This window comes from Lagopus leucura, unplaced genomic scaffold (genome assembly GCF_019238085.1).
Source record: "Lagopus leucura isolate 7727_CA_CO unplaced genomic scaffold, USGS_WTPT01 Super-Scaffold_100002, whole genome shotgun sequence".
NCBI lineage: Eukaryota > Metazoa > Chordata > Aves > Galliformes > Phasianidae > Lagopus > Lagopus leucura.
This window is the reverse complement of record NW_024962263.1, coordinates 89319415-89333717: the sequence shown is the minus strand read 5'-3', so window position 1 is coordinate 89333717 and position 14303 is coordinate 89319415. Positions and strand designations below refer to the sequence as shown.

The 14303-nt window shown below is 43.1% G+C and overlaps 1 protein-coding gene across 3 annotated transcripts in view; it reads right to left on the bottom strand.

Moving 5' to 3' along the window:
- Nucleotides 1-14303, bottom strand: part of ADGRB1 (adhesion G protein-coupled receptor B1) — a 198265-nt gene that overhangs the window by 64266 nt on the left and 119696 nt on the right. For all 3 annotated transcript variants that reach the window (XM_042870068.1, XM_042870067.1, XM_042870069.1), the window contains one exon: nucleotides 2155-2258. In XM_042870068.1, coding sequence (XP_042726002.1) covers nucleotides 2155-2258 — 104 coding nt within the window. The remainder of the gene's footprint in view (nucleotides 1-2154; nucleotides 2259-14303) is intronic.

Genomic DNA, 14303 nt, shown 5'->3' with positions numbered 1-14303 from the left:
TCCCCAAAACAGCTGAGCTCTGGTGGGTGTGCTCCACAGAAGACTAAGCAGATAGGTAGTTTACTTTGATATGGCTCCTGTATTTTAGCAACAACAGCTGGAATAATACTGCTGATCCCCTTGTGAACATTCCTCCAGCTGCTGTCTGATAAACTGTATAACATCTAGGGACAAAACGAAGTGAAAGCCAGGAGATAATGTTGAATATGATGTTCCTGAGACCATTATTAGAAAAGCACATTCATGTCCAGCAGCTATGCCTAAAATAAAAAGGACACACAGAGTGCTCAGGGCTCAGCCACGGGAATGCTGTGAAATTCAGAAAACATGAAAACATGATCTACAGATAAGAAATGAAACAAACTCAGCGCACCAAAGAGAAATTCTAGAGATCACTTGATCATGCTTTACAAATATTTACACAGAGAGACTTAGGATAGAGAGCCCTTTAATCAAGATATATCTGGTCTCAGGATCACTTGGAAATGCATGTCCATCCCTTGCTAAATCAGAAATGCCCATTCAAGCCTTCCATAGACATGTCCCCCCATTCATACTGAACTTGATCATTTTGGGCGTAGGCATAGTAACACAAAGGCTGCAATTGGAAATTAAAAAGGGTATATTTTAAACAGGGCAGACAATTAACTTTACTGTCCTCAATGACAGTAAATATTGAGGGGCATGCTCCTGGAAGAAAACATATTGCATTACTCCAAATGACTCCGTCATGCTCCAAACTGATTCAACCTCATATCTGAACTTAAGTTTCAGATCCTGAACTTATTTCTGATAGGAAAGAGAGGGTGAGACTCCAACACTTGCTCTTCACTCCTCTCTCCTAACTTTCCACTTGATCCTGACACCAGTGACACCAGTAAGTCACCTACCAGCGCTGCCCAGTGCTGCCCAGCCTGAGGAAAAGCAGGAGAGGACAAGGACTTGAGCAGATCCAATGATACCCCAGGCACGGAAAAACCTGAGTTCTAGATAAATGTTATTATGATCAGTCTTCAACTCAGAGCACTCACCATAATTAACTAGCCACTATGCACTGTCACAGTATCAATAAAAGGTGCATTTTCTTTTTGCTCATTTTTAACTCTCTTGTCTCTTTCCTCTAATAAAGGGTAGAAAACATTATCTCAATTCACAAATCTAAAATGAATTTACCTTTTCCTTCCTACTAAGAAGAGTCATTTGAAAAGTGAGAGTCCTGCACTGATCTCTTCTCACAAAGGGTCATGAACAGTGCATTCTTTGTAGCCATTCCTTTTTAATTTCATGGTCATTCACCTGGTTCTGATTTTCCTTTTTTGTTTATCTAGAGTAATGAAGCTCTCAGCATGTCTGCCACAAGTTTAGGAAAGGCATGGGTCTACATAGTGTAAACTCAGTTCTTGTGGAATGCTGTGAATCCCATGCATATCTTGGGTTCTCAGACTTGAAATAGTCCACCAACATGTATTTTACAGGGATGTGGGCCAATGTGGACCTTTGTTTAATACGACTCTCCTATAAAATCACTCTCACCCCTACAAAGGGGCACTTTAAGGTTGCATCTGATCTCCACATAGGTGTACAGGAGCTCTTTGAAATGCGATGTATCAAGGAATCTCATATGCATCTGAAGCCAAAGGCAGAACAAAGCTAAGGGATTAGAGAATTATTTAGCCCACGAGATGTAACACTTCTTCACACTCCACACTTAAGCTCCTGAAAAGTACTGTTAGTACTTCAGGCCAGGTGTTTTCATAATGGATCAAGGATGTTTTGATGTTATCAAAGACCCAGCCCAAAATACCTTGAAGCAACTTGCCTGCCAGGAGGCAGTGCACGTCCACCTCTCTGCAAACAAGGTTTCCTGGGCTATATAAAGGCATAGAAAACAGCACATACAGCTTTTGAAAACAGAACAATGAGACTACATGAGGTCATAGTACTAATTTCACTGTACTAATTTCTCTGGCACTAAAAGGAAAGAGTAATGCCAACTAAGCCACCATGATGACTTTTTACAAGACCCACTCATTACAAAGTAGTTCTTCCTCAGGCAACAGACACCCAAAATGGGACAGCAAAACCTCCAGGATCCATGCAGATCAAGAGACAGTTACTTTCCCCAGTAAGAAGAGAAAAGAATGAAAGCCATACCTCCAAACAGAGACATAAATGATAATCAACAGCAAAAGTGTCAGCGAAGATACTCCACAGCCTACAATTAACGTGACAGAAGGGACCAGCACCTTTTCCATGTTCTGAAAGAGAGAAAGTAACACATCAAAAAAAAAAATAAATTAAAAAAAAAAAAAAATTATGAAGATGCTCAGCAAACGCTACCAGCTCAATTTCGTGGCAAGAACTTTTCTCCTAATTATCTGATTGTACATCAACTCAATCGATCTTCACATCACACTACACATACAAATAAAGAGGAGAGAGGCCCATGAGTTACTTCAGGTTGACCCTGTCTCTTTGGACTTCACTCTGCTCCCACACACACCAGTGTTAAATTTGGGTTTAAAAATCTGATATTCGTAGTGAGATGTGTAAAAGTCACAGGTTTGCAAGAGGAGATCAGACCTTTCACATCCAGTGCAGAACTTCAAAGATAATTAATGAGGAAACAGCAGAAAGCTCTGCCTACACTAGAACGATTACAAATGAGCTCTTCTGGGAATGGCTGTTGCTGAAGCTTGGAGGATGAAAAGAAGGTGAAAATCTTCCACCGACTACAAACATCCATCTGGCAAGGGAGGAGCTGAAGCAAGCAAAGGAAAAATAAGATGTATATCCTCCCCAGGGAGCAGCATCTAGTCATACCATACATCACTTCACTGCTCTTATGCTACTTGACAAGGCATTTCTTCATATGCAGGGATTCTTACGGAAAATGCTGGCATGCAATGGTTCTCCTTTGCTGTCAACACGAGAGATCTGCCACTGACCACACCTTGCAATACCAAGAACAAACACATGTGTTGTAACTACTCCTAATCTAGTTCTCTGCATTCCCTGGGACTAAGTCCATAACCAGCTACTACATGCCAGAGACTAACATCACTAAACTCCCCTTGTTCTTAGGATCTCTTTCCCACTTGGTTCCCTCAGCTGCAGGCTTTTTATTCAGCACGTTTCTCATTTCCACATCAGTGATCTCTGCTGGAGAGAGGACAGAGAAGCAGGGACCCCACCATGCAGCAGATGTACCAGAGCCCCTCTATTTAAAGTGATTAAGCAGTACACAAAGGTGTGGGAGCACACAGTCAAGGTTGTCATTAGATTGGCACAGTACCAACACCTATTGCCGCAGCTATGGAAGTGAGATGGTTTCTGACATAGCAAGAGCTCAAGGTAGAAAAAAAAAAAAAATTAAAAAAAGAAAAATCAATTACGCATGAATTTGGGAATGGAACAGGCAGTCCTCTGAGGACTTGTCCAGACTATTTTGTTGGCAGGCATGAGGCTGCTCAACCTGAACCTCCAATCAGCAGGACATCATGAAGCAGAGGTTACTGCAGCTCTGTTCCAGGCTGCTGAGCCTTCTGCAAAGCAAAATATATTAGGCAAGGTTCGGTGCTGTGCTTATATGGAGTCTGGCCAACTCAACACATGGGCAAAGCAAATATGTCTGTTGACTGAAGGCCTACAGTTAGATTTACTCCACAGAGCCCACTACGAAGAAGGGATGAACCTCCCCAATATATTTTTATCTGAGTTGAACTATCCTGACAGTTTGAAGGGCTTGGTAAGATCTTCCTTGCTTGCATATTTCAACCAAAAGCACTTCTCACATTTTGAATCTCAAGGGGGGAATTAACGAGGAACAAAACTTTCACCATAGAGCTGCCATGAACCCCTCAGGGGCTATTGGGAAGGCTGGCACAAGAGCTTAAGGGATCTAAGACAAAATGTAGCGATGAATTCAAAGGCTTGAATACCCAACTGGGTTTATACACCCAAAGGAGTAAAGGCAGCTTGTGGGATTTTTACTCAAAGCTGACTGGATACAGATCAGTTGAAGACTGGAAGCCAAACTGAATTGCAGTGTGGTGCTAACTCTGCAACATTTCCTTCCTGCTCATCTTATTAACTCTGACATGTCAGTAACTTAACATGACTGTACGGCTTCACTGAGTTTCCTTCGTGAAACAGGAGGCTTGGGATTCTCGGAATCTAACACCATACATCTTATGCAAATCCATACATACCAATGTTCTGGATGCTGAACCTAATTCAGATTGCTGAAACAGTGGGACTAGATTTCAGGCAATGACTCAGTCCTTTGAATTATGAGCAACTGTGTATAAACATGGAACAACATGGCAATGAGCCTCGTCAGTCCTCATCAATCCTTGTCTACCTGGACTTGAGCGAGGCCTTTGACATGGTCCCCCACCACATCCTTACCTCCAGATTGGAGGGATGTGGATTTGATGGGTGGACCACTCAATGGATAAGAAACTGGTTGAAAGGCCGCAGAGAGATTAGTCATCAATGGCTCTATGTCCAGGTGGAGGCCGGTAACGAGTGGTGTCCCCCAGGGTTCTGTCTTGGGACCAGTGCTCTTTAACATCTTTATCAATGATATCGATGACAGAATCGAGTGCACCCTCAGCAAGTTTGCTGACGACACCAAGCTGAGTGGTACGGTTGACACAGTAGAAGGAAGGGATGCCATTCAGAGGGACCTGAGTTTTGCACTTGGGTCGGAGGAATCCCAGGCATCCATACAGACTGGTAGGAGCGATCCTTGAGAGCAGCCCTGTGGAGAAGGACCTGGGGGTCTCGACAGATGAGAAACTTAACATGAGCCAGCAGTGTGCCCTTGCAGCTTGGAAGGCAAATGGTATCCTGGGCTCCATCAAAAGAGGGGTGGCCAGCAGAGACAGGGAGGTGATTGTCCCTCTCTGCTCTTGTGAGGCCCCATCTGGAGTGCTGTGTCCAGGTGTGAAGCGCCCAGTACATAAAAGACAGGGAGCTGTTGGAGAGGGTTCATAGGAGAGCCACGAAGATGATCAGGGGACTGGAGCACCTCTCCTAGGAAGACAGGCTGAGGGAGCTGGGCTTGTTCAGCCTGGAGAAAAGAAGGCTGTGGGGTGACCTCATTGCAGCCTTTCAGTACCTAAAGGGAGCCTACAAACAGGAGGGAAATCAACTCTTTGAAAGGGTTGGTAACTGCAGGACAAGGGGAAATGGTTTTAAGTTGAGGGAGGGGAGATTTGGGTTGGATGTTAGGGGGAAATTCTTTATAGAGAGTGCTGGAACAGGCTGCTCAGAGAGGTTGTGGATGCCCCATCCCTGGAGGTGTTCAAGGCCAGATTGGATGGGGCCCTGCATGTGGCAGGGGGGTTGGATGATCCTTGAGGTCTCTTCCAACCCTGGCCATTCTGTGATTCTGTGTGATTCTGTGAATCCATCCAGCAAGGTTCTGCATCTTCCCTCACCTAGAGCTTCCTGAACTACTTCCAAAAAAGGCTTCAGTTCACACATTGATTCTTCCTCTTAACCTCTATGAAGACTTGTATCACTGAGATTTTTAACTCATATGACTCTATTCACACCAAGAGAATTTACTCCTGCCAAATATTTGTGGAAGGTTAGAAGCTGTTTTTGGGGGGAAGTAGGTAAACACAAAGTAAGAAATTTCAGTGAAAATATTAACCTTTCAAATTGTCTCTCATTTAAAAAAGTTGAAACTGGACACGTTCTGTGTGCTCTGAGTGCTGAAATATTGTATCCTGCTCGTTATAAATTGATATGTGTAAGGGAATCTTCTGTGAACAGAAGTTTTTGATTCAGTCAGGATATGGAAAAGAGATGCAATCTCTGGCACAAAATCACAGCTTCTCCCTTTGCCATCTCTGTTTTGCTTGCTTCCTGCAGAACCCAAGTTACCCCACCTCAGAGATGGTTGTGATAAACTGGGGAGCACAAGCTTCTCAGACGTGGCCTGGTTTGTGTTCTCTCATTCCAGTCTCAACCCTCTTTTCTCTCCCTGCTCCTCGCTTTCGGCAATATGAGTTCACATCACACAAACGGTGGCCCGGGATGATCATCGATTGTGACATTTGATTTAAGTAGGTCTTGTCTCACTGACTTTTCATGGGTAACTGGATAAAAGTCGGGGAGGAGCTCCATTAAAGCAAAAAAAAAAAAAACAAAACAAAACAAATAAATCAAGACATGCAACTCACGCCATCTGAGAGCAACATGAGAAATTGAGTTTGGATTTTAATGGATGAGTAGAGTTTATCCCAGCACTCAAAACACAATAACCTTAATTCCCCTCACTTCCACATCCTCTCTGACCCCTTCATCCAGCCAGCTCTGTTGGTATTGTGAGAGTGGATAACTATAAAAAAACACTGCCTGTAGTAAGAGATACTTCTTTGGGAATAAAACATCCTAAAGGCTTAGGCTTTTATATCTTAGAATTCTGCTTTCTTTTTACATTTTTAAGATTTCTCTGTCCTCTTCGTCTTCCTTCCCACCTCCTACACTTCTTCCCTTTGGCAAATGAAGCATCGTTTGTTTTATTTCTTCTGATTAATTAAACCCCCTGACAGAAGGTGGTTGGATGCTGTGGGATCTGAGGCTGGCAAGGAAAATTTCCTTGGAGGAAGAAGAGGGGAAAAAGAAAGACTGATTTAAAAAGAAATAGTAATACCAACAGAATGACATCAAGGTGGTATTAAAGTGAGAAAGAAAGTCTTACAGGAGTTTCCCAACATCACAGCTGAGGAATAAAGTCATCGCTTGCAAAGGACAGACTCAGGGGGTCCACCTGCTTGGACAGAAGATGGTCCCAAATGGCCCAGCCCTGCCTCTTTCACCTCCCCATGTCTGCTGATGCATGGCATTTGGAAGCATCTCAAAATGCACATGAGACTGTTCTCCTATGGAACTGGAAAAGAAACCTTTGCCTGGGCTGGGTAGGAACAGAGTCTCAAGTCCCACGACTCTGTCAGCAAGCATGACAAAGGAGGAGAAAAGCAATCAATGACATCAGCTAGGATGGAAATAACGAGTGCTACTGCCTGGGGCTGTTTGCTGTCCTGCCGCTGCATCGCTCTGCCTAACAGGGCAGAAGGACACTCTTTCACAATTTTGCTTTGCTTCCTTCTTCTTTTCTATTTCGTCCTCTTCCTTTCTCAGTCCTTTTTTTCTCCCCTACTTTTTCTTCCTTTTTCCCTTAATTTGACCATTTTTCCATGACTGCTTTCCTGCCTTTTCTTTTCACTCTTAACACTCCTCTCTGGCTCTCCTCCCTCTGCATTCTCATGAAAGACATGTATGTCTTTCTTTCCTCCCCTTAGTTTCTGCACAGCACTGAAAAGTGACTGCATTTGAGCTGTGCTTGTTCCATTACTCTGCTCTGGCTCCAGGGTCAAACAGGCTCCCATTAGAACAAAGTCAAAAATGGTATTTCTTAATGCCATGCAGTTTGCCTGAGACCTCACAAGCAAGCTGTTCTTTTTGCTTTCCCCATCTTTGATACTGAGAAAGGCTAAACAAACTCTCTATAGGTATGACAGCCTACTAATAAAGTCACTGATTAAATTATTTATTTTTCTCCCAGTTTAAATGCAGACATCAGGAACTTAAGGTGCTACGCTTTGTTTTTATGAATGTGTTTGCAATTCAGAATTGTTGCCTTGAGCCTGACTTCTAGCATATTTGAAATTAAAGATTCATGAAAATAGAGAACTGCAGAAGTATGGGTTGCAAGGGACATCTGGAGGCTTCTAACACAACTTGTGGCTTGGAGCAAGACTATCACCAGCCTTAGGTGAGGCAAGTCATGGCAATGTCCATACTAAAAGACCATACTATTCTGCCTGAGAAAATATTTTCCTACTATCCCATATGAAATCTTCCAAGCTATGGCTTGTGATTCTTGTCCTGTTATATCATCACACACAAGTGAGGAGTTTGATTTTATCATTTTGCAGCTGTCAATCTTAATGCCTGTGGGCTGTGGTTATCTTCCTCTCTGTAAGACCAAGTTCAGCACCCTCTACCTTTTCTCACAAGTCATAAGCAGTGAGGCTCATTCTACTCTTCTAAAAAAGAAGTAGACCTAATGGGTATGCTTTACTCCAAGAACTGTTCAGAAACCATTTTTGTGCCACTAGACTAAAGGGTTTTCACAATTCTTGAGCAGTTTTTAAAGCCACATTCTGTTGATTTTGTTGCTGGTTGGGCAACTTCCAAAGCAGAGAGCTATCAAAGAGTTGTTAAAATTGCTGGAGAATAATGCTTTTACCAGTACTCATGAAAGTGATAGTTTTCTGAACAAAGTGGTTTATGTCATTGCTGTAAGAAAACAACCTAAGAGGAATGAATGAACGGTGGATGTCCTTGACATCCATGAAAAAATCTTGAAAATATTTTTATCCCTTTTTGGTTAGATTCTAGGTTTCTCATTCAGGGTCAGGCTTTTTCTGTTACCTTGGTGGCACAGAGGTAACAAAGACAGGTGTAAATCTATGAGCAAGATTTGAGTGTGATGGATCTCCAGTGTCATCTCCAGCTACCACCCATCAGCTGCTGTTCATAGCCCAGCTCCCTGGCCCCAGGCTATTCTTCCAGGGTAATATGCAGCATCTTCATCTTCAGCCTTCATCTGAGTAAGAACAAGACTCTGGATACAATTCAGCTCATAGTGCTGTTGCTGATGCATGTATCCACCTCTGAGGATTCTGCAGAGCCAAAAGGAGTAAAGCCTTGCCCCTTCCTGTTCATACCTCATCCCATAGCACAGAAAGGTGCTGTTCATATGCCATTGCTCACGCTGTGCTCAATGAAAGTAGCATGGACACCCAGCTATCCAGTTGCAGGGGTCCATGCCAGCTGGTGAGGCCCATGGTGAAATTACAGGTATAGAAGGCTCTGTTTTCATCTCCTGGGAAGACGTGCTTCTTACACTGGTTATTGTCAGTCTGCTCTGTCCAACGGAGCAGACATTTAAGCTTGTGTTACCAGAGGAGAAATTTCAGCTTGGTCATACACACTAATACAAATTCTGCTAGGGATGGGAGAGAGGAAAAGCAGGGCCCCAAAATACAAGCAGTATCAAGGATTTAGTGAAGACAAGACTGGGATCACACTGAAAGGAGATGTTTTGGTGAGTCAGAATTAGCAGCAGCCCTACAGGGTTCATTTAATTCAGAGCAAGGAGCACTGAGAAGGCACCAAAGTATCTTCCAACCTCTGAGGAAGGCTTTGAGATCCCTGCAGAAAAATCTCTCAGTGGCGTCATTAACAAATAATTTCCTTGCAACTTCTTTTCCAACATCTTCCCCAGCTCAGCCCATGTCATTGTGAGAGAGATTGAGGGGATTAGTACCTCATTTTGCTACCTTCATATCATAACTACCATCTTCTCATGTCAAAACTAATAAGTGCCCATTATTGGGAATGTATCTGTGGAACGGAGGGCTACTTTTATGTAATTTGGCCAGTCTAAGAGGCAATTTTGTGTAATTGCAGTACACAAAAATCACCCAGAGAGATACCTTAACGTGTTACTATTTATTAACTGCTAGCTCTTCACTTGGTATTGAGTCTGCTCTCAAGATACAACATGGCAATCTGCATTTAGTAAACAGCCTTGACGAAGCTCTCAGGGCAGAGGAGTGGTCACATAACCGCTCGTTAATAGGAACTGTCAGGATAATTTCCTTCAGTCTGGTGGAGAATTACGGGAGTTAACAGCGCGCATTATCTACCTGCCAGTCATCAGCAGAGCAATCAGCTTGCTGCTGCTGTTTCGACTACCAGAATGCATTCCCAAGTCCAGAATGTGAAGTCCTGATAACAAGGAGGGCTGGATCATGACTGTATTAATACTAGGGAGTATTCTCCTGCCCAGCCAGCTGTTCTTAAACATTCCTCATTTCTGGAGGTGTTCAAGGTCAGGTTGAACGCAGACCTGGGCATCCTGCTCTGGTAGTTGGCAATCATGCCTATGGCATGGGAGCTGAAATTATTTTATCTTTGAGGTCTCTTCTAACCCAAACCCTTCAGTGATTCTGATTCTTAGACACAGGGAATAAGCTCTTTGACATGAGGGTGGTGAGGTGGTGAGGCACTGGAACAGGTGGCCTAGAGATATTGTGGATGCCCCGTCCTTGAAGTGTTCAAGGCCAGGTTGGATGGAGTTTCAGCAGCCAAAACTAGTAAGATGCCCTTGTCCATGGCAGGGGAGGTACAATCTTGTAATCTTTAAAGGTCCTTTCCTACCCAAACCATTTTACAATTCTATGATTTTCACTAAATAGCCCATTACTATTATTTTAAAATACACAATTTTATTCCTTCACCATCCTTTTCCCACTGCAAAACTAGTGAAACCACTGCTTAATGAGTCTCTGCTGAATATCAGCATCCCTCTGCAAGCCACAGACTGGGAACCAGCGTGCTGAGCTTGGGGATGACCAGCAAAGAGCACGGGGTCTATTCCCAGCTTGCCTGCAGGTCAACTGTATATGCACAGGTCCATTATATAGGCCAATCTTTTCAACGTCCACTCAAACGATCTGCTTCAAACTGAAAACACAGCCTTAACTTCTCAGGGGCTTATTTTAAACCCTGTAAATGGAAGAGAATAATAGCACACTCCCTCTCTCTTCCAGAGCTTAATTCAGCTTGGATTTTTGATATGTGTAAATGCCTTCGGGGGTTCCTGGAGCTACATCAGGACAAGCAAATACAAGCATCTCTCTCTCTGCTGTGCAATATTAACATGGGGAGGTATGAAGAAGAGAGAGGAGAGAGTTTTTTGTTTAACTGTTTGTTAACTAGCCAGTCAGAGTTCCTGTTTCTTAAAATCCTTGCTTTTGTGCACCCAGTAAGACTCATTCTGCTTCAGCCTTTCCCTTTAAAGCACATTTTACATTTCAGAAGAGAAAACAGAACCACTTTTCACAAACACATACACATGAAAAAGGATGATAATAACCAAATACCTCTATGGGTACACTCTCCTTTCTTCTGAGAGAAGGCAGAGGCAGATAGAACCTCATTCAGAGTATGCAATAGTATCATCAAATGCACTGCAGTAAGCAGTAAAATGTTATCTTGTTATGTGTGTAATTGAAAATACGATGGTCCAGGATGCATCTGGCCCATGTCACCTTGGAACAAAGTGATGTGGCTTAGTTAATGTTCATACAAGCTCAAGGTTCTAAGCAGAAGGGTCTTATCTGTACTGCCTTGTGGAATGTCCGTGGACCACTGCATTCCTGGGCCATCCCTGGGCATTGCTGGAACAAGCCAAGAAACAGGAATAACAATTATGCAGTGGGAGCAATTAAAGGGCAGTGATAGAGCCTTTGTTCTGTACTTTGATACTATTAATACAACTATGATTACTAGTATTATTTTAGAGTATGGACATATGATCAGTGTCTAAAGATATTAAAAATGAGCCTCCTTCATTGCTTCTCTATAGTCTGGATTGTTCCTTCTCTGTACTACACAGAGGACAGTCAGTTCAAAGTCGATAAATGATTTACAATGCCTATCCACGCATTGCTCATCATGTTCTGCTTCCACTACTGTGTCCTCAGCTCGACTAACTTCCTAGCAGTAGCGTGCAGCCCCTTTGCAGGGAAATGTGTAAGATTTACACACATTAAAAAAAAAAAAAAAAAAAAAAAAAAAAGAGAGGGAAAAAAATAATACTGTGGCAGACTGGGAATTGAAAGTGAGGGGGGAATCCAGACTGTGTTTATCCTGTTTTAAGCCATATTTTGGCTCCATGCCAGATGACAGCATTTCACCAAATTATTCCAAAACAACCCGCTGTTTGTTTTACTCCATCAGTGTCGTGCTGGTGAGTAATGCCAGACCGGCAGTTTTCCCTACAGAACAGGCAATACTTATCCTCCCTGACTTGGCCCTGGAGAGAAAACCATCAGGGGAATATCTGGCAGCAGGCAGAAATGAGGTATCTAGAAGATCTAAGGGAATGGCATGGATCTGCATCAGGGGAGGTCAGGTTGGGTGTTAGCAAAAGGTTCTTCATGGGGAGGGTGGTGGGCATGGAACAGGTTCCCCAGGTGGTGATCACAGCCTCAAGATGCCAGAGCTCAGGTAGCATTTTGACAATGTGCTTGAACATAGAGTTTGCATTTTGGGTGTTCCTGTGTGGAGCCAGGAGTTGGACTCAGTGATCCCTGTGGGTCCTTTCCAACATGGTATTCTATGTTTCTATGATAAGACTTCTGCTAGACATGCTCATATGGAGAACAAATTCCTGCCTTCCTCTTCCTCTTTTATCTCTATTGCCCATTAAAGGCTAATTTTTAAGGAAAAGCTTCATCCAAAACATGAGCCATAAGCACTTCTGCAAATATTGGACAAGACATCCCTAAACAATTTAATTAATTCCTTTAAATTATTGCTTGTAGCTGTGATTCCTTTCCTGTAAGGACCAGGAAGAAGCTTCCCATCTTTCACTGCTCAATCACTGAAAATGTCTGCACTGGCAATGGTTCCTGATTCAAACTAAGGTTGAACCAGAAATCTTGAAGTTAAAGATTTGCCTGGAGACATTCAAGGTCAGGCTGGATGGGGCACTGGGTAACTTGATCCAGCTGTTGGTGTCCCTGTTCTTTTCAGGGGAGTTGGATGAGGTAGACTTCAAAGGTCCCTTCCAACTCAAACGATTCTATGATTCCACATTTCCAAGCCATTATTAGTCTTCCGAGTCTTTTGGGAGCATGTTGGCTGGAATTTGCCTCTGAATACAATATGAAGGGATTTCAGCTGTTTAGCAGATGATGTGATTTGTGTGCATCACACAGATGCCGCATGCTGTTATGATGACGGTGACAGCTTTCTCCCTGTTGCAATCTGAAGAGCCTGTGGGATCAAGCTTGTTTTCACCTACTCAGCATAAACACACTGCTGGTTACTGGGGAGCTACTGGTGCTAGTTCCCTTTACTTGGGACACTGATGTCAAAGCAGCACACTAGGAGTCAACTTTCATCCTGATGCTCATCTCATTCACAACTAAGTGACTGGGGAGTAAAACTGTAACTTCCCCTGGATTTACAACCGTGCCCATTGGGTATAAACATGACCAAAATTGCCCCAGTAGTAAGATATTCCCTGTCCAGAGAAGGGCTGACACTACTTCCATATTGAAAAAAGCAACAAGAACAATTTGTCATGAAAAATGAAAGCATTGTCTTGCTTATGGGAAATGAATAATGTCATTTTGCTCTCACAGATTTATTGCATGTATTCTGTACATCCTTCTGGTTGGTAGGGCAGGTAGATAGAGAGTATTCAACCTACAGACTTAGTTTCAAAAGACCATCAGGACACACAACATCATGCGGACTTTGTGTTTAGACTGTCCTAACTTTCAGGAGTTTTCCAGCTCCTGTTCTCATAATTAAGAATCTGACAGCGGTTTTTCATGCATATTGACCATTTTCACTTATAGACTGCCTTTATATCAAAATATTGCCAATAAATTTGTCCATGCAGCTATCCATAGAGAGAAACAGTATTAAGGCACAAACGTTTTGGAAACAGATTCAATTCTGGTTTAAATGAGTAGCCATCTGTTGCAAAAAAATAATAATAATGACTTAACATCCACATCTCATTGCATGGCAGTTCAAGGGCAACCTAAGCCTTTAGGCAGAGCACAACAGGAATCAGTGGTGAAGGAGCTTGTCAGAACTACCTAAAAAAGGCTTTTCCAGGCAAAAGCACTATGGAGCATAATACCTGGAGACAGGTACAGAATGCTTGACAGTTCAACTATCTCCCACTTCAAACACAACCTGCTTAGTCCTTAAAGGGCTTTGAAAAGGAAGATAATTCCATTTAGCACTAATGCGCTGACTCCCACCCCTAATGAGCCAATGAAACCAGCCTCAATCACCCACTCCTTACCATTTTCTAACAAGCACCTTTGTGCTGTCTCCCACGTTGCACTCTGCAGTGGGAGAAGCTCTCCCCCCTCATCTCCCCCCCCCAAAAAAAAAACCCACCTAGAAAGCTATCCAGTGTTCTTTCTTTAAACCTCCTCTATATAAGCCAAATTGGTGCAATGCATAACGATCGCAGATGTGCCATGACTTGCTGCTATGACTAAAGTCCTCACACTGTTTACATGTGCCCCCACTCCCGCCTGTATCCATGTGTTGCTTTTTCTCTTGCATTTCAGCTGGAAGCTATTTTGGACCAGGTTGGCTCTTCTGGCCCATTCAGCACTGAACAGATTGCTCAGTCTTGCAAATCACACTCTGTAACTAAGCCTCCTAAGCAACTTGGT